This window comes from Prenolepis imparis, unplaced genomic scaffold (assembly GCF_030444845.1).
Source record: "Prenolepis imparis isolate NDT839.2.m4 unplaced genomic scaffold, iyPreImpa1.0 SCAF_3, whole genome shotgun sequence".
Lineage (NCBI taxonomy): Eukaryota > Metazoa > Arthropoda > Insecta > Hymenoptera > Formicidae > Prenolepis > Prenolepis imparis.
The window spans coordinates 21,205,588-21,225,354 of NW_028141161.1; the positions used below are offsets into that span (position 1 = coordinate 21,205,588).

The window sequence follows — 19,767 nt, forward strand, 5'->3', positions numbered from 1 at the left end:
AGATTAGGAGTCCTCGTGATACTTGTTCGAACAGCGTGAAAAAATTGTAAAATAATGTCGAAATCAGGGGCAAGAAAAATGATTAAGAAGCTGACCGAGAAGATCGATCACTCGTCAAAATTACGCACGAATATTCTCGCAGGTTTGGCGTCATCAGCACCGCCTCTTGGATCTCAACTCGGACAGGTTAAACATTAGCATTCTCTGTATCCTCTATGATGAAAATAAATTTGCTGTAGAACGAAGATAAAAAAAATTTCCACTTTAGTAAGAATTTTTAAAAAATACATAATTCTGAATTGATCTATTAATAAACCATTGATGATACCAATGTTATGTTGCGGAGAATGTGAATCGGTAGAATGTGTTTGGTAGAATTGATTTTTCATTATGGAAATTTGTCATTCCTTTTTGCAAGTTTATTTATCTATTTATTATATATATATAGTTATTATTTTATAAATTTATTTATGATTTTCACAATTATCTGTTTTATGAATTACCTCGATTTTCAGTATGTGATAGTAATTTGTATCTTGTTCTTAATTCTAGAGGAATATCAACATTGCAAATTTTTGCAAGGACTTCAACCAGAGGACAGCTGACATGAAGGATGGCATCCCTTTGCCATGTCGTGTAAAAGTGCATTCGGATAGATCATACGATTTAGTGATTCACAAGCCACCTGCAACATATTACTTGAAACAAGCGGCTGGAATACAAAAAGCAAAAATGAAGAAGGGTACAGATTCCATCCATTAACAAATGATGATTCTCTTGATTTCAAATTTACCTCGTTTCCTTTTTAAGAAATAAAGCGACAAATAATTCCTTGATATTTTAATGAAGAAAGATGCAAAGATATTTTAATATTGAATATTGAAATAAATATTATTTATATATAATATATAATTAAAATCTTAATATAATCAAAAATAAAACGATAATAAAAATAAAATCATAAATAATTTCTTTTTTTTCCACAGGTGAAGTGGCTGGTAAGATAACTCTGAAACATGTGTATGAAATCGCTAAGATCAAATCGGAAGATCCTCCTCTGGCATTACTCTCTTTGAAGGACATCTGCAATATGATGGTCGGCATTGCACGCACATGCGGCATCGAGATTGTGCGTGAGATAGATCCGGAAGAATACAAGCAGTTCCTGAAGGACAGGGAAGAGGCTATCGAGAAGTATCGCGAAGAATTACGATTAGCTAAAGAGAGCAGGATGCTCAGAACAAATTAATTTGTAATTGTATAGTAGCGTACTTAAATTTCTGTTAACTATAATTTTACTGTACATATATATATATTTAATAAAATTTACATACAATTATAAAATATTTCTTGCTTGTATTTTAACTAAAAAATTATCTGCCTTAATGAGAATATTTTTAACCAGAAATTAATCTAAATAGTTGTTTCTCGCATTTTACAGATTAATTATATAAAAATTTATCAACTACGAATCATGTTTATCGAAAAATATGAGACTCTTATTTGAAAAATCTGTTTATTTTAAAAAAAAGAAAATTTATATAATTATATCTTTCTCTCAACGATTTCATGACTTGAATTAATGAGGTAGAAAGATGACTAACAAGTGAAAAGAGAGCAAACAAAATATATGTACTTTACAAATTATACACAGAATATCAAACCATATTTGTACTACCATCTATACCTATACCACTTATTAAAAATTAGTAAAAAAATATATATATTTATATAAATATATATTCTGTATAATATATATAATTTCTTTTATTTTATATAAATATATATTTAAAATCTTTTTTTTTGAGACACCGTTCTTAGTTAAATATTAATAAATTAATAAATTTGGCCTAGTGAGAGAGCTTTCATTAAAACGAATAAAAGTCCTTTGTCCACAAGGAATCGACCGACTTGTTCAGGTCAAAGTGTACCAGGCCCAAGTAAACGTAATAGACCGACAATTTAAAGAGTGCCCAGCGCTCCGCACAGGATATCCAGCACTTGTCCCACGCACTTGAACAGTGCTTGAGCTTCTCGCCGTATACAGCACGCACACAGCACTTGGACATCTCCATCATGGCCGACATTCTGGATTGAGTGCGTAGCGAGTACTCGATGCCGCGCATCAGGTCGTTGGTCTTGAGAATCAACAGCATCTGCCGATTGACGCGGTCCAGCACGGTGCTGATCTGCGGCAACAAGTTTGGAATTTGCTGTTGAAACTCTTCCTTCTCCTGGATGTTATACCGAGTTTTACGCACGCCAGACATGATCGTATCCCACGTCCTGCCCGATACCATGCATGACAGCAGACCATAGTAATCGGCAACACCGAGTCTCGCACACTGCTCCTTCATGGCGGCCCGATCCCCGTCGAGAATCGCCAACCACAGCTTCGAGTAGGCCCAGCGAAACTGATCGGACAGATTGGCGTACAAACCGTGATCCAACAGCACGATCTCCGCCTGAGAGTCGCGATTGCGTACCAGAATGTTACCTGGATGCGGATCCGAGTGCACGAAGCCCTCGATGAAAATCATGTGACTGTACAGACGACCGAGCTTGCTACTGACCTCGTACGGATTCAGCTGATGGGCACGCATGTACTCGAGATCGTTAATCTGTCCGCCATCCAGGAATTCCATCGTGAGAACGCGTGACGACGACACGTCCCAATATATCTTTGGCACTCTCAACCAGCGATAGCTGAAGAGCCTCTGTACTTTCTCGGCGTTTTTACCCTCGCGAGTGAAATTCAGCTCCTGCGGAATGTTCCTCTTCGTTTCGTCGACCAGCCAATCGAACTTGAAATCCGGAAACACCAGCGACGTGATCTTCACCAGGGCCGACATAGTCTTGATGTCGACGTAGGAGTTGCTCTTGACGGCGCGATGCTGCACTTTAACGGCCACCACGTCGCCGTTCCTCAGCACGGCTCTGTGCACTTGCGCGAGGCTGGCGGTACCCAGAGGTTCCGGATCGATGCTCTGAAATATCTCGTACGGATCTCTCTTAAAGTCCTCCTTGATCACAGTCAACACGTCCTTGAACGAGGATTGAGGCGCTGAACTGTGCAGTACTCGCATAGTATGCACGTACTCCGAGGGCATCAAGTAATCCAACGCTCCTACATGCTGACCCACTTTGATGTAGACTCCCTTGTTGGCACAGCAGAGCTCCAGCAGCCTCTGCGCTCCATACTTGTGAACGTTCGATTTTAGCTGCAGATATTCCGTAGATAGCTTGTCCAGTTTACTATTGTACAATTCCTTCTTATAATAGCGACCTATATCAAACACCGCAAGGGCGGCCCGGCTCAGCCGTACGATTCCAATGGCTCCAATGTCATACTCGTTTGCTCTGAGAGATGCCAGGGTGCCAAACCCAATTGTTCCAATAGCAGCGACTTTGAACAGCCTTCTGGATGTAAACATTGCCATTCGATGGACATCTGCGACAGAGATTTATATCAGTTCTCAATGTTTCAAGAAGCATTATAATAATTTTAATTGGAAAGAGATGCAATATAAACTGCCTGTAATATGCTTTCTTAAGATATGTCAAAAGTTACATAATTAATAAAATGTATAATTGCGTAAAATTACATAATGTACTGACCTGATAAAAAGTATTAACGATTAAAAATTCGCGCGATGCAAGAACGACGTCGTGGTTTCGAACTGAATTGATCGAAGAATGCAATCGACAAGCCTTCGGGAAGCGATCAACTAACCTCATCATAACTCATACATGTTTCGAGTCTCATTACTCTTATTAATGATTCCGTATTTATTTTGCACACAATTTCGGTCGATGCGCCCTCAGCGAATGACACTTTCACGATCTGTCACTTTTTATCAGGTCAACCCCGTCAACCGCGTCTTGTGATCTCAAGTTCGACCACGTGAACGAAACGTGTCAGGCTGCTAGATAATCGTAGATAATTGGTTATGTACACATATAATCTATACAGGAAACACTTGCAAGATTGTTTTTTTAGACATTTTTTAGAGCGTTAAATATATGCATACAGGATATAGGATGCGATACAAAATATATACTTTGTAATCTCGAAAAATTATTAATAAAACTTTTAAAAATTATGCCTTATATCAGAAATTTTTATAAAAGTTATTTTTTTTTTAAATAAAATTATAATTTTTTATACATATATAAAAATCGACTTTTCTCATCATTTTATGTATTAAAATTATAAGAGCGTTAAAAAATGAATAAAGATAAAATGTGAAATGTATTTCATATTTTATAATTCGATACGATTTAATAAAAAATTATATTCATGTAGAGAAATATATATTTATTATAAATACATTTGAAAAATTTAACTTTTTTACTAAATTTTATAGGTTTTACTAAAAGGAACTTGAAAAGTATATTACAAAGTGCAATTTTTCATGCATAATAAAATAGAAAAAGAAGTAGCAATAATTTTGAAGACATATGTTTTCATATGAATGTGTTGTGTACAAAAAAAATGTTTAATATCCCAGTTTTCATAATAATTTCAATTTATAATATATATTGAATATAAACAATAAAATATGCAACGTACATTACTCTGAAGTAGTTAATATCACAATATGTATGATTATTTAATGATCGTCCCTCCTGCGGCCTGTCCCATCAACATTTTCTAAAACAAAAAGGATCGCACAACTTAATTATTAATATCAATAATTATATCAATTTAAGATAAAATATTTATAATTTTAATATCAATGCAAGATAAAATATTTATATATTTTGCTCCTTTTCAAGAAATGTATCTCACAGAACAATCTGCTCTCGTTACCTTGATCAGCGGTACAGCGTCCGTCAATTGCAAGCCCAAGCTTCTAGCTAGAACGACGGGAGCCGCGGTGCCTCGATAAAGTCGATGAAGCGCATCGATTACGAGCATCGTCGGCACATTGTAACGTTGCCTCAGCATCTCATACTGTCGCAAATATTGCATATCGTTCAGATGACTACCGTTCACAACCGCCTCGGCGAGGATCTGCGTCAGCACCGTCACGTCGCCGAAACCCAGATTCACACCTTGACCGGCCAAGGGATGGATTCGATGTGCCGCGTCCCTTAAACACGTAAATGTGAATGTTAAATATAGAAAATTAATTAAATAAAAAATTAAATATTAAACTCTTGCTACGATGATGAAATCTCTATAATAAATTTAATATATCATTTATATATTATTATAATATATAATATATAATTTATCAATTTTGATTTGAAGCTAAAGAGAGATTTGTCATGATTTGAGATTTGATTCGCATCTCCATTCATTCTTGATCCTTTCAGCTGCATTTCTTCATCTCCTCTTAAGATCGGAAATTTGCTTACCCGACCAACACTGTGCCCGGCTGAACGTAAGATGCGGCGTGGCCGAAACCTAAGGAAAAAGCCGCCCGCGATCCTTCGACGATCGCCGCTACGGAGGGTTGCAATTGCCTGGACACGCCGGTCTGCAGGGACAGGCTCGCGAGCAACTGACGGAGCGCGTGCATTCCGCTCTCGACGACGCCGTTCTTCGGATAGACTCGCCATAACGCCTCGTTTATACTGTCCACGAATTCCTCCTCCGAGACTTTCAGCAACTCCTTCGCTCTCTCGGTCGTCACGGACCATACAAGCGAACTGAGAGAATCTGTCAACTGTCCAAATACACATTATAGGATCGTTATCACTAAATCGAGTATCATTTTTTCTCATTATTTATAAAAATGCGGAAAATAATATATTTAGGTTGATGAATTTTACTTTTTATTTATTTTTATTTATTTGAATGATATTTTGTAGACGATATATATGTATATATGTATACACACACATATAGGTGTATACATATTATATCGTCTACAAAATATCATTCAAATAAATAAATTTAACATTAATTATATATTATATAATATAAATTATAATATATTATATATTATATTATGTATATAACTCTATATTATATATAATCTAAATTTTTTGGACTTTTATACTAAATTATTTGAGAAAGGACAGATAACATTTGAGATGACAGAGTAATTTCCGCGAAGAGGATGCATTTTTCTTATAATAACTTTCTTCGATTTTCCCATTTTTCTATCTCTCGAGAGAGTGAGCCTGTTTTATATCTGATTCATCACATCATAAGATACTTCGATTTTCTGATAGCTCGTTTCGCTCGTTCAGCGAATCGCCAGCACAATTTCTGGCATAGTTTCTAAAAGATCAAAGATCTGTATCTACCATCAAGATACATGTCATTCTTGATTATATCCTATTCGCGAAACTTCTATTAAGCAAGAGAACAAGTTACCGGAAGCAACGCGATGGGTCCTGTTGGGAGAAATCTCTGCCAAGCGACGATGTTCTCCGTGGGCTGAAATCGATTAAAGAGTGTTTTAATTTCCGGTGATTCAAATGTCGTTAGATATCAAATCACGATCAATCTTTGAGAAGAACATATTACCTCGGACAATTTGAGAGTCGCAACGATGCCTAATTGATTATACTGCCAGTTCGGATAGAGGACACCCATCGTCTTTCGCACTATCGAATTAGCACCATCGGCACCCACCTGAAACAAACGTCAAAATGTTTTATTTATCCTAATTCACTATGACCTCAATGGTAAATTACATCTTAAAATTATAAACGACGTCATAAAGAAATTTATCCGGCTAATGCGAAGATGGTGCATGTTACGAGAGTCGAGTGTTTGAAGATTTACAAGCATGTACGAAAATAGAAATCAGATCTGGTCCAGATCTTCTGCAGAAATATCGGAGATAATATGCGTCGAATAGTTAACGTAAATGCCGCTCTGTTTATATACACAGAAATCTACGAAAATTATCGAAGATTACATCCTGATATGACGTTTCTCAATAGCAAAATATACATATATCTTAGAAAATTCTATTTATATAAAAATACTATATATATATTATTATTAGGAATTTATACTATTATAAATTTATAATTTAATATGATTAATTATATTATTAATAATTTAATAATTAAATTATAATGATTAAAAAGTATATATTTTATTATCAATATCATTGAAATAATATGAAAGTATTATTTATCTTCTTCGGATTGTTAATAATTTTTCTATGAAAAAATCGTACAATTATTATACAAAAAATAAGTCTTTTCAAATATATAAAACATTAATAACTATACTTATTATTAAAATACAAATATAAAATCGTCATCCCTATTCTTCGGATCTTCTCTTCTTTAATTTTTCTCGCAAATTAAAGTTGATATAAGCTTCGTCATTCATTTACAATAAGCAGATTGTTAAAGTATATTTTGTTGTGCCTTTCACTTAATTAAAAATCTTTACAGAAGAAAAAAAGATACACGCGGATGTGATTATTTCGAATGACGTCATTATTAATTAACAAACCAACTAAATGCATTCCGTACAATCCGTTATATGTATTTATTCATAGAATGACCATGGAAGCAAATTGATAAGGCAATCGTTCCCGGCAAGGATTCCGCAGGAAAAGAATTTGCGGTCGAGAGTTTTCTTCTTTCCTATCTTCGCCACTGAAAGAACGCGAGGAATGAGAGAGAAACGCGAGATTAATGGACGCTAAATATATAACATGTGTTTTATAAACACATGTAGGTATATACTGTAGGATATACAGAGGGCCAGAAGAACAGTCAGCTAAGTGCTCAGTATTAACGAGAAAGAGCGCGCAGCAAGAAGTTTCAATTTGATATCTAGGAAATTGAATCGAATAATTGAGATTTACGAATCGTCATCACGTATTGTTAACATTTGACTAAAAAAAAACCATACTTAATCCTTCTTACGGCACATTTATTGTCGAAATCAACATTGTCTGTTTGTAGAGGCTGATGTCGAACTGATTTAGTGAAGAAATTGTCTACAATGTGATTATAATGCTAATTTATTTGATTTGGATACCTTTTTTTTAAAGCGCGAGTTAAAAAAAAATGCGACTATGTCGATTCTCAGTAAGAAGAGCTTCTTCGAGAGACTCTCCGGCAGTCGCTTGACACAAGAGGCGCCGAGGATGGAGACCGCCAACAACGAGGTCAGTGAAAAAAAAAAGATCATCGATGATCTTTGGACTTTACGATGCCTCGATTTATATTGCGTTTAGGAAGAACATGAGGATATTTGGATGAGCGAGATAGAAAATGGCAGCATCTCCTCCGAGGACAGCTCGGAGTCTGTCACGTGTCATATACGAGCCGCACCGATGACGCAGGAACAACCTTGGAGCAAGGAAGAGGTCGTGGTGGCATTATCGAATCTTCCGGGAGGCAAAGTCGCTCTGTCTCTGATTCCCGTTCTTCACGGCGAAGCCCTCCAAAAGGTTCTCGAAGAATTTCGAAGCTTGACTCTCAACGAAAATGCGGACTGCAGGCATAGCAAGCTCTCGTTGCCCACGTTCGCGAATGGGTATGATAATTGCGTCTGCAATTTAGCATATTAACATTAACATTAACAATAAGATAAAATAAATAAATAAAATAAAATGATAGATGATTTTAATTTTGAAAAATATTTTCTACATATTTCATAACTTAACATTTTATATGCTTGTAATGCAGTAATGTGTAACTTAATTATAACTTTGTCTGCAGATTTATGCGAAAAGCTCTATTGGCTAGCGAAAACGGAGCAGCAGCCGCTGCGACTCCGGGACAGTTGCTCGCAGGATGGCCGGACACGTGTCTGCTGATTTCCAGCTGGCTGGGTCACGTGGAGATCGCGAAGGCTCTGTTGGACAAAGGCGCGCCAGTTTCCACGAGCGACAACGATGGAAGGTTCATACCATTTATGACAGATAGATGCATTGCCATCCAAAAATTAAAATTAAAATTAACTGAACTTTTTGATGATCCTAAATCACCCTATCACAACCAGTTGTAGCTTATCAAACCTTGATAAGAATTGACTAATTAATCAATCGAGCCTACAATTAATTCTCGATAGAGATTATATCTTCACACACACTATATGTACTAATATCCTCAGAACGCCGTTACATCTGGCAGCGTGTGCCGCGTCCACGAAGATCGTGGAGGAGCTGTTGAAACGCGGCGCTGATTCACGCGAGTGGGACCTCGGGAAGAAGTGCACTCCGTTGCATTGCGCCGCCGCAGCTGGTTGCGTCGTTACCGTCAAATGTCTGATCAAGTCGGGCGCGGATCTGGATGCCGGATTGTCCGGCAGGAGTCCGCTCCACTACGCCGTGCTGAACAACGCCGGGGATTGCGTCGAGGCTCTACTGCAAGCAGGTGCTTGTCCTAATAATCCACAGGTGCTTCTTCACCACAACCACAATTTAAGCATCAGTTTAGTGGGGAAGTAATACTACAAAAGCCAGAAATCGTTGAAGTAAAATTCAAACGGCAAACTATAACATCATAAAACTCTGCAGAAAACAATTACTTTCCTACCAAAGTAACGTCTCTTTAGGATTCTCAAGCTGATTATCAGATATCTTCGGCAAATTAATTACGATTCGTTGGCAGGTTTACACAGAGACACCTCTGCACGTGGCGGTTAGCCTCGGCAATGTCCGTTGCACCAAGTTGCTGTTGAGTCACGGCGCAGACGTGAGAGTGCAGCTGGGAGTTGCGAGATCGACGCCTCTACACTTGGCGGCCGAGGAGGGCAGCGCGGAATGCACCAGGTTACTGCTGAACGCCGGTGCGACTTGGGAGGCGAGAAACTCGCGCGGTCAAACGGCGATGCACCTGGCGGCGCTCGCGCAATCCGTAGAGACGGTAGACGTGTTGATTAGTGTCGGCGCCAGGGTGAACGCAGAGGACAATGAAGGGCGCACCCCTTTACACGCCGCGGTCGCGAAGGCTTTGAGAGGCAGCGAGCTGGTCAAGACTTTAATACAAGTTTGTAAATCTGAAAGTTTCTTTGCTTCACTGAGCTTCAAACTAAAATATCTTTTTAATTAAAATATTTTTTAAAAATTAATCGCGTTATATTTTAAATAATTTTTTTCTAATAATTTATGTTAATTAAATAATTTTGTTTATGTAATAAAAATGTTTAAATAATGATTTTCACTTAATAATAGAAATATTAAAATTCTTCTTTGTTCAAAAGGCGGGCGCATCAGTCAACAAGGCGGACAAGTTCGGTTACACGCCGCTGCACATCGCGGCCTTGAACGAGAGCTCGCCTACGGTGGTGATGTTGTTGTCAAAAGGAGCCGATGTGACGGCGCGTACCAAGGGCGGCGTCACCGCCCTTAGCTTCATCATACGTCGCACTCCGGATGTCTTATCGCGATTTGTGGCGCGTCTCGATCAAGCAATCTCGCTGCACGATCACGAGCTGGGCGACGTGGATTGCGAGCTGCGGCTGGACTTTCGACCGTTGGTACCGGGCGGTCGCGGGGAGACGGATCTGATGCTCTGTCTGGTGGAGGTCGGTCAGGGTCACATGCTGAAGCATCCGCTGTGCGAGAGCTTTCTCTACCTCAAGTGGCTGCGTATCCGCAAGTTCTTCCTGCTCAGTTTCATGTTTCACTCGATCTTTGTCGCCTTCTTCACCGGCTTCGTCGGCGCGACATATTTATGGCACATGGAACAGCTGAGCAGTATCCTCCTCTGGCCAGTACTAGGTTTCACCTGCGTACTCGCGGGTAAAGAGATCTTTCAGATCGCCCATGGTATTTGCTGTTACGCTAAACACTGGGAAAATTGGCTGCAGTGGAGTGTAATCGTGGCATCCGGCATCATTCTGATTCCGCCAGCGCATGTCTGGCAACATCATGTTGCAGCCCTAGGTATCCTGCTGGCCTGGATCGAGCTGATGATCGTGGTCGGTCGTTTTCCCATGTTCGGCATCTACGTACAGATGTTTACCCAAGTGTCCATCAATTTCTTCAAGTTTCTCGCGGCCTATGTCTGCCTCATAGTCGGCTTCTCTCTCGGCTTCAACGTGCTGCACGAAAACTACAAGTCTTTCGCCGATCCGCTGATCAGTCTGCTCAAGACGGTGATTATGTTGTCCGGTGAGCTGGAATTCGAGGACATTTTCTTCGACGAGAAGGCGCCGCTCGTGTATCCTGGCACGGCGCATCTCATGCTTCTCAGCTTCGTTATCCTGGTGACAGTGATACTGACAAATCTGATGGTCGGCCTAGCTGTATCGGATATCCAGGAGTTACGTAGATGCGCCGGTCTCGATCGCCTAGTGCGTCGCGCCGAATTGGTGGCTCATTTCGAGAACATGCTGTTCTCCAAGCTATTAGATCGCGCTCCCGCGTGTAGTATAATACGAGCGTGCAGGAGGAGCGCGCTGCTGCTGCATCCACCGTATCACTGCGCCCTGCACATTCGGCCGAATGATCCGCGGGAGAGGCGTCTACCGCGAGAACTCGTCCGGGCGGTTTATCGCCTAATTGGCGAACGAAGAACACGACGAGCGACCTTTCGCGGTGGCGCGCCGCGAAACGTCGCCGTGAATGAATCGACGAGTAATGTGAGGCTCAGCAGAAGGTACAGCAACGAGAGTAATCAGCAACAGCAGCAGCTGAACGAGCTCGCGGCCGAGCTGAAGAGATGCTCGTACAACATCAGTACTAGGCTGGATAGCCTGACGGATAAAGTGGAGAGTATCGCCCGGGAGTTAGACATGACGGTGCATTTACGTTAAAATTCTCATGCCTAATCTTCTGTCTCGTCGAGCATTCGAATTATTCGAAAGAAGCGGAAAACCGAGACACTAATTGAATATATCACATGATCTGCCAGAGCAGAATCTAAAATTAAATAAAGGAACGCAAGAATGTGATAAATCGAGAAATCCTAGCAATTCAAGAAAGGATGTAAATGACTTGAGATGAAAGAAATGTAAATTTTAACAACCTAATCTGTATGACGATCCATTAGAAAAGTTTATGAAGTTAATAAACTGCGTAATTCCAGGACGATTTCATATAGATACATATATCGTAAATTATATTAAAATTTAATATTACTTTTTTATTTTGTACTTACTAGTAATCTGGCTGCGTATCGCTTTCCTGATTGTAACTGTACAGAGGCGAATTCGGCCGACGTCTTTGGGAGTTTTACCTCGGTGATCTTAGATTCGTGAACCACAGTCACATTTTCCTTGTGAGAAAGCTGCTTGTTGACTGCGTGTAACAGCAGATCGTTTTCAACTATGTATGCCAATTCCTCAGACAAATGGTCCTCGTTGAACGTTATCATAGCATCGGAACAGGCGTCCCATACCTACTGAAAAATGTATACTGAAATTTGATAGAATTTCTAATTTTTTGTAATATGTAGAATAAAGCAATAAGATAATAAAATAAAAATAAAAATGGCTTTAGAATGTACAATCAAAAAAATATACAAAAAAAGGAAGACTAATAAGAGTCAATGCAATAAGTATGACTTCAAATTTTCCAAATATTATTTATATCAAAACAGAATATATAGAATATATAGAGTACAGTACTTTCTAATCATGGTTAGCAAAAAAAGATACATAAAGAAATGATATAATAAAACTGTCACCAATACTTAAAATTAATTGCAAAATAATTTGGCGCACTAACATTATATTATTAATAATATTATATTATTAATAATATTATATTATTAATAATATAATGTTATTGCGCTAGAGATATTATAAATTATATTATTAAACTTAGTGAGTTTAATAATACAATAATTCAATATTTCAATTTAATAATTCAAAGTTAGCGAGAAAAGAAAATAGCAATAAAAAAACTACCTGCATTTTTCGTACTGGACAATAGCGAACTGCCTCTATATGTTGCCATGCTCCTAAACTGGACAATAAAGTACGAGTCTGCTGATTCAAAGCGACAACTCGATTGGAATATTGCTCCTGTGGTTTGTATTCCTGTTTAGCACTACTCTCCAACAACAAGACTTTCTTGCCTTCCAGTCTTCGATTGTTCCCTAAAATAAATGAACATGAATAAATACGCAGTAGAAGAAAGATGCGTAGATATAATTATAATTTCTTAGTTAATTGTAAATTACAATTTTTTTAACAAGTATCAGAGTATTACATTTTCTTTCCTTCCAATGTGGAGTAAAAAAACTCTCAACTAGTGCAAGCAGTTCAGCTATAAAGAACAGACCTAGTTTGATAAATAACAAAAATGCTAACCTATCGCGCACGCTAATGTTGCGCCTATCATCCCGCCTCCGGTCACGATGACGTCGTATTTCTCATCTTCCACGGCGGTCGAATAGCTCTTCCTCGACACCGCGATCGCCCTGGGAATAGCATGCTTGCACTTTTGCGACATCAAAACGAGGCGATACGAAAGTACCGCTTCCCCGAGACCCGCCATTTTCCACCACACTGGGTTGCGTTCGAAAATTCACTCCCTTGGAGTAGAATAGCGTTTCGGTGGACCAATCAGAACGAAAGAGAGAAAAATTCCTTTACGCTGATTGGTGAGTCAAACGCGACTCTTCCGAGGAGTACATTTCGGAACGTAACTTTGTGTGCACTTGCTGCATTACTTCTGATTACTTCTTTTCAATTCTTTTGCGACCATCTTGGTCATCAGGACAAATGTTCCAATTATCGCAAGGTATATTGTATCTGATTTTTCTTTAAAAACTCAAATTTTATGATATATTGAATATATTAAATGCATATTTTATGTATTTTCTCTTTGAGATATAGAAATCGAATAAATAAAACAGATATACAGCATATAAATTTTACACTTCGAAACACAAAATATATGTGAGTTTAAGAGAAGATATATATATGCTTATATATTGAAAATTTACTAATCGCTGCAATATTTTATAAGCCATCAATTAATTCTGCTTTTTCAATATTCAATCGGGGTATAATACACAAGTGTTTTGATGTCAAAATAAATCGCGCGCATATATATATGACTTTTATGACAGACATGAAAACAAAAAATAAGACACATCATCTCACTTCCGGTTCCGGTAAAGCACTAGCTGGGATCCGATTCCGAAATTCCTTACAAAACGCGAATCAACGCTTTATATCAAATAGACCGCGAATATATATCGCGAAATAATAATTGTTACTAATAATCAATAATTTATTATATAATTAATTTGATTTGCCTGTGTGTAACATTTAAAATTTGCTTAATTTCATTTGTATCAGTTTCTATCATGTGAATTCGGCGCGAACGTAGCTTCAAACACATCACTGAGATAATTTTCTCTTGCAATTTAATTAAAATATGTTAGTGCATGTAAAATTAATTCAAAATTAATAAAAGTGATATAATCGCAAAATTAATTCGAGTATACAAATTTTATTCGCGTTTATAATAAGGTTATAAAAATTAGGGTTATAAAAATTAATTAAGGTTATAAAAATTATGTTATTTAAAAAGAGTTAACGATTTTTTTACAGGTACGTAAACGCGATGGCATTCGCGAGGGTTCACCTTGAACCCTCTCAAGGCGAATCGATCGGATCCGCGTTATTTCCTCACGCCATTCATTTCTTGGTGGGGACTGGTTGCAGGGCGTTAGCACTTCCTCATGGACTTCACCATGGCGACGGCGACGCCGGGCCAGGTTGCATTGATTCTCCTGGGCAAGTCGTCAGGTAGTAATGGCCGTCCAAGTGGCCAGTATACGCTATTATCTTCGATGCTTGGACCCTCTCGACGCATCTAGTCGCCAACCCTCTGCCTTCAGGAATCGAATTGGAATCGCGTTCGGCTGATGATTCGAATAATAATTAAACAAGGTGATTAACTTTTATACAGAGAATATCATCAGATAACAGATATCTAGAAATTATGTGAACTTTATGAGAAAATATATATATCTTTTCATTTTTTAAAAGCAATTTATTCATAAAAAACACATTTTTTAATAGGAAGATAAAAAAAGAGAGAATAAGAGATAAGTATAGTACACTCAATCTGCATATTTTATTGTTATACTTTAATTGGAGAAGTTATAGTATAGTTCACTATTTTGTGGTTTATATTTATCATTTCTAACTAAGAGTTTTTAGACATTCTATACGTTTGCGTGTCTTACTGTGCTTGATTATGACTCATAATTTATGAGTAATAACTGGTACGACTTCATTGTATAATTCCATTACATATATTATATGATATTCTATTATATCTCTGATATCGCTCAAATTATTTAAACTATGCTATATTTTTTATTTACTATATTAATTTTATTATTCTCTTATTATTATCAAGATCAAGATAATAAATAATTATTAATTAAATCAATTTGTGAAGAAAACAAATATAGCTAAAAGAACAACAACTATAGATTTATTAGTAACTCCAAAATATTTATCATATAAAAAATACAAATCCCTTTTTATTTATCAATGTTAATTTAATTAATTTAATTCATTTTATTAAAAATATTCACAATCCTTTTAGTCAAATTTATCAAAAGTTACAGCCAGTACGTATCATAAAGATATTTTGATTAATATATATTCAAGGGAGTATACACTTTCTCTTTTCTATTATTTATACTCTATTACTATTAATCTCGATATTGTATATTGTACACAAATTAGTAAACCATGTCGGAGCATAGAGGCACATCCTTCTTCCATTCGTGCGTGAAGGTGCCGGTGGATCCTTGCAGCAGGCAACCAATTCCCTCGTATGAACGTCCACGACTGTCGTCGGCGAGGAGTCGAAGGTCGGAAAAGGTGAAAAAGATCAATTTTGCCGAGAATCAACCGACCGCCGACGACTCGGAATCGTCGTGCGATACCCTGGAGAACTTTCTGGAGTTCATGAAGAGCATACCGGATTACGGGCAGGTGCACCACCTGTCGAACGAGCAGTTCAAGCAGAGGGTCGAGTATCTGAGGAGGAAGCAACGACTGCTTCTTCAGAATTTGAGAAATTCAATGGACGATTTGGCGGAAAAGTCATCGTCGCGATTGTCGATTACCAGAAACGAGAACTCCAAGTCGAATAAGGACGTCAAGCCAGACATCGCCAGCGATCTCAAGTTGAATGGCAAGAAATGCTATTTTGAAGAGTCCAGGACCAGCAGCCCGATACTTTTTCCGACCGGCACTTTTGCCGGTCTTGCCGAGGATCAAGATCTGTTAACATACAGGTGATGTATTAATTATTAAACAAAATGCAAAGATTTTTCCGATATTATTTTATTTTGTTGATTATCGGATTATTTGATTACTGGATTGCTCACCAAATACTCACGGACGCCCAATATTGATTCTAGATGCAGGGATAAGGACAAGGAGACGAAGACGATGCTCAACAAAGAGATACTCGCGGCTAATAAGAGTTGGAGTACTTGGAGTGGATCAAAGAGCGACGATAGCGTAGATAGTGACAGCGAAGACAGCATCGAGACGAAGAGCTTGCCGCCTAATAGCTCGAAAGAATGGCAACCTACAGTGCCGAAACCATTTAGTTTCACCCTCAGGTGCATATTCGAATAGCAAAGTCTACCAAGAGATATCTAAAAATAATTGTATTCAGGAATGACTGTTTAACAAACGCAACTTTCAAGGATTTAATTTTTGTCTCAATATTAACATACACATTAATTAATATTTAATATATTGCTCTTAAATTTAATCTTCATATTTTTTATTTTATTTGCATATACTGTATTTACCGCATTTATACAAATTAACATGAAAAATCTTACTCTGTTTCAGGGAAGAAGCGGAAAAGTACATGACGGAAATGGAAACGATCGACCGCATGAATCAGGATGATGCGAAAAAGAGTCCTTCGAAGAAACGACGAATCAGACCGATTCCTATCACGTCTAAAATACCACTCTATGACAAACTGATGGCCGAGAAAGAGGAAAGGTTAGTCATATAATATTCTAGTTATAAATGATAATGAATTCATATCTAATATGATATTATGAATAATGAATATTTGATTGATAATAATTGATGTGTTTTGCGTCTTTCTGATATCCAGGAGTCGCATCGTTCGCGAGGAGAGTGCCCTGAATCTGCTGTCGCAGGTGCGCCCTTTCAAGCTGGAGTGCGACCGTCGTGCCTGGCGATCCTTGGCGAGGTCCAGTCCAGAGCTCCGCTCAAGCAAAAGCAGTTCTTCGCGCTTCAAGGCCAAACCAGTGCCGAGTAACTTGTTCGGCACCGAGGTTTACGATCGTATGCTCGAGGACGAGTATTACAGGTTTCAATCGCTTTGCTGAATTTCTCATTTTTTTTCTCTATTCGGGAAAGAAATTAAATGGACATTTGTACTCGCCTTTATATAGCATTTCGCGCTCTTTTCTCTTCCTCTCTCACTCTTCCTTGTTATAAACATCGTGATAAAGAGAGCGAAATCGCATTTATTTATTTAAATCAAATGTCCGGAAAATATTGCCAGATAAAAATTTTAGTTACAAATTCAAACAGTTGACGAGAAGTTATTTAGAATTCATCTTTTCGAAAGAACTTAAATAACTTAGCAGGATCGTTTGAAAACTATTCGAGAATTATGATTAGAGATTTAGATTGTAAAGATTTCGCGCACGATTCTCCAGGCAGTTGAAGAAGAGGGTGAGGGCCGCCGAACTGCTGAAGTCTTCTTCCTTGCCGCCGTCGATGGCGAGACGTGAGCGTGTCAAGTCTGCGTGTGCATCCTTACAAGACATAGCGTCCAACAAGGACGACGACGACGACTCTGTCATCCCGACGACGACGCCGTCCGACAGAACCAGATCCGCGATGACGTCCATGATGTCCTCGCGCGGAAACAACCTGGCCGCGATCCTGAGATGTCAGGCTTCACGGTACGATCTGTACGTTCAATAGAGAGAAAAAAATGCGTTATAGGATTAATATTACATAAAGAAATATTGAAAAATTAATTTTAGGATATTATGGGAGATTTTTTAACAAAAAAAAATATTTTTCATTTTTCGAGATGTCAAAAGTTTTTTAATCTTAAGCAATTATAGATAAAATCGTGATTTTCATTAGTTACGTTTTAGGAGTATGATTAAATAATGAAATACATATTATTTCTTGATTTTAAATAGATTTTATTTTGGCAAAGAATCTCCTAATTTTAATTTAAGAATGAATAAGGAAATAACATGATAATAACGTTAAGACAAATAACATTAGTAATAAAAACAAAAGCATTATCTAAAAAGGAAAATTGTTGATAAACAGAATTTTAATTCCGCATACAAAAAGCGAAGATATTTTTGACATAACAGAGAAATTTGTCGTACGATAAAATTTTTTTTCTGAATATGTGAGTAATTTTTCACAAGACATTTCTCTTAAATACCGACCGAATATTTCTAATTGCTCCAATTAGAGGGGAATTCACACGCGTAAATGACGATCGCAAACTCGTCGCAGAGAGAAACTGGAGCACGAGATACGGGAACGAATGGAGGAGAAACGACGGGAGCAGATACTGAAGTTCAGAGAGGCGCTGATCGGTCGAAAACCCGCTTGGAGAGCCTTGAGATCGGCTGCCAGGTATGCAGAATTGAATCTAAGTCCCTCGACTTTCATGATTCGAATATTGATTGGTGCAATATCGCGTAAACAAGGCATGAGCACGACAGGGACCTGAATATACGGACGTTTCTTCGTCGCGACGAGGCGCGGGAGCAGGCCGAACGTCATCGCCTGCAGATGGAAATGATGCTGGATCGCGTGACGCACATACCAACCTTGTTTGAACGGCATTCCCAGGTATGAGCTCTTTACAAACGTCATCAACATACGGAGATAATTTTATTTCCTGGATCGAGGAAACAAATAAAATATTCATTATAATAACTTCCTCTTCTCTGGCAAGAGTTTGAGATACATTCTATGTAGGCAATGTTTTATTTGTTTACCTTACGCGCGTTAACATATTTTATTCAGAACGAATAATACCAGTGTATATATTTATTAATTAACTTTGTTATTATATTATATTTAATATAATATATAAAAGAAAATATAAAATATATATACATATATATGTATATATTATTAATGTATAGTCATACGTGCAATTGATAACAAAAAATTTAATAGTATGAAAACCATATTGTATGAAAAATATTTGTAGACTCTTTAGATATACTTTAAAGAAGCATCGTGTAAACTACGCTTTATGCGATAAATTTTACAGAGCTTCCAGTCACTTGCGATGACAGAGCAACAAGAAACTTCTCCGAAGAGCGTCAACGTTCGCAAGAAGAAGAAGAAGAAGAAGAAAAAGCAGCAACAGCCGCTGAAGAGACCCACGTCGAGCAGTCTAGATTCGTACATAAGCTTCGTCAGCAACTACAGACCAAATTCAGGATCGTTTACTAGTTCTTCAGGTACTCTAATCTCTTCAAGCCAATCGTCGTCGAAGTCGTCGCGTGATTCCTCCGATAAGTCGGCGGCCAAGTCGGAAGGCTCGAAGAGGAAGGTCGATCGCGGTCCGTTGAAGGTGTCGATCAACGAAACGGCAGAACTGATCGAGGATCGTAACGAGAAGTTGACGAGCAGCGAAGAACACGAGGATGCGTTGTAAAACGACAACATACAACGTCATCGTCGAAGAGTGAATCAAACTGATATCTTTAATTCTTCTAAAGGTATTCTGAGAATTTTAGATTTATATATATTTGATTGATTATAATATACAGTTTAATAGTAGATATTATATGATAAAATTATAACTGACAATGAGCTTTGAATTGGAAATTCGCTTAAAATTAACCGAGAAAGAT

At 37.8% G+C, this 19,767-nt stretch overlaps 4 protein-coding genes across 10 annotated transcripts; 3 read left to right on the top strand and 1 right to left on the bottom strand.

The window, feature by feature from the left end:
- Positions 1-52: 52 nt before the first annotated feature.
- Mrpl11 (mitochondrial ribosomal protein L11) lies at positions 53-1,570 on the top strand. The gene is made up of 3 exons (XM_083034503.1): positions 53-186; positions 553-742; positions 987-1,570. Exons 1-3 carry the CDS (start codon positions 55-57, stop codon positions 1,247-1,249), a joined length of 585 nt encoding a protein of 194 aa, XP_082890629.1. The 5' UTR covers positions 53-54; the 3' UTR covers positions 1,250-1,570.
- A 102-nt stretch (positions 1,571-1,672) lies between these two features.
- On the bottom strand, positions 1,673-13,405 carry LOC145934149 (aarF domain-containing kinase 1-like). Of its 6 annotated transcripts, XM_083034478.1 has the most exons (9): positions 13,196-13,405; positions 12,791-12,981; positions 12,040-12,279; positions 6,485-6,592; positions 6,332-6,394; positions 5,365-5,675; positions 4,814-5,096; positions 4,574-4,654; positions 3,311-3,451 (listed from the first exon to the last, which is right to left on the bottom strand). In XM_083034478.1, exons 1-8 carry the CDS (start codon positions 13,380-13,382, stop codon positions 4,610-4,612), a joined length of 1,428 nt encoding a protein of 475 aa, XP_082890604.1. In that variant the 5' UTR covers positions 13,383-13,405; the 3' UTR covers positions 3,311-3,451; positions 4,574-4,609. The 6 variants fall into 6 exon arrangements, with proteins under 6 accessions (XP_082890602.1, XP_082890601.1, XP_082890604.1 ...); XM_083034477.1 differs by lacking the exon at positions 3,311-3,451 and having other exon boundaries at positions 4,293-4,654; XM_083034479.1 differs by lacking the exons at positions 3,311-3,451; positions 13,196-13,405 and having other exon boundaries at positions 4,293-4,654; positions 12,040-12,282; positions 12,791-12,931.
- On the top strand, positions 7,753-12,044 carry Pyx (transient receptor potential channel pyrexia). The gene is made up of 6 exons (XM_083034432.1): positions 7,753-8,096; positions 8,166-8,467; positions 8,653-8,835; positions 9,047-9,332; positions 9,547-9,924; positions 10,139-12,044. Exons 1-6 carry the CDS (start codon positions 8,004-8,006, stop codon positions 11,693-11,695), a joined length of 2,799 nt encoding a protein of 932 aa, XP_082890558.1. The 5' UTR covers positions 7,753-8,003; the 3' UTR covers positions 11,696-12,044.
- Positions 13,406-13,590: 185 nt separating the features above from the next.
- Positions 13,591-19,747, top strand: LOC145934143 (protein FAM161A-like). Of its 2 annotated transcripts, none has more exons than XM_083034465.1 (10): positions 13,591-13,628; positions 14,447-14,788; positions 15,599-16,155; positions 16,282-16,488; positions 16,727-16,885; positions 17,004-17,222; positions 17,578-17,835; positions 18,407-18,529; positions 18,604-18,748; positions 19,179-19,747. In XM_083034465.1, exons 3-10 carry the CDS (start codon positions 15,605-15,607, stop codon positions 19,566-19,568), a joined length of 2,052 nt encoding a protein of 683 aa, XP_082890591.1. In that variant the 5' UTR covers positions 13,591-13,628; positions 14,447-14,788; positions 15,599-15,604; the 3' UTR covers positions 19,569-19,747. The 2 variants fall into 2 exon arrangements, with proteins under 2 accessions (XP_082890591.1, XP_082890592.1); XM_083034466.1 differs by having other exon boundaries at positions 13,598-13,628; positions 17,578-17,826.
- Positions 19,748-19,767: the final 20 nt, after the last annotated feature.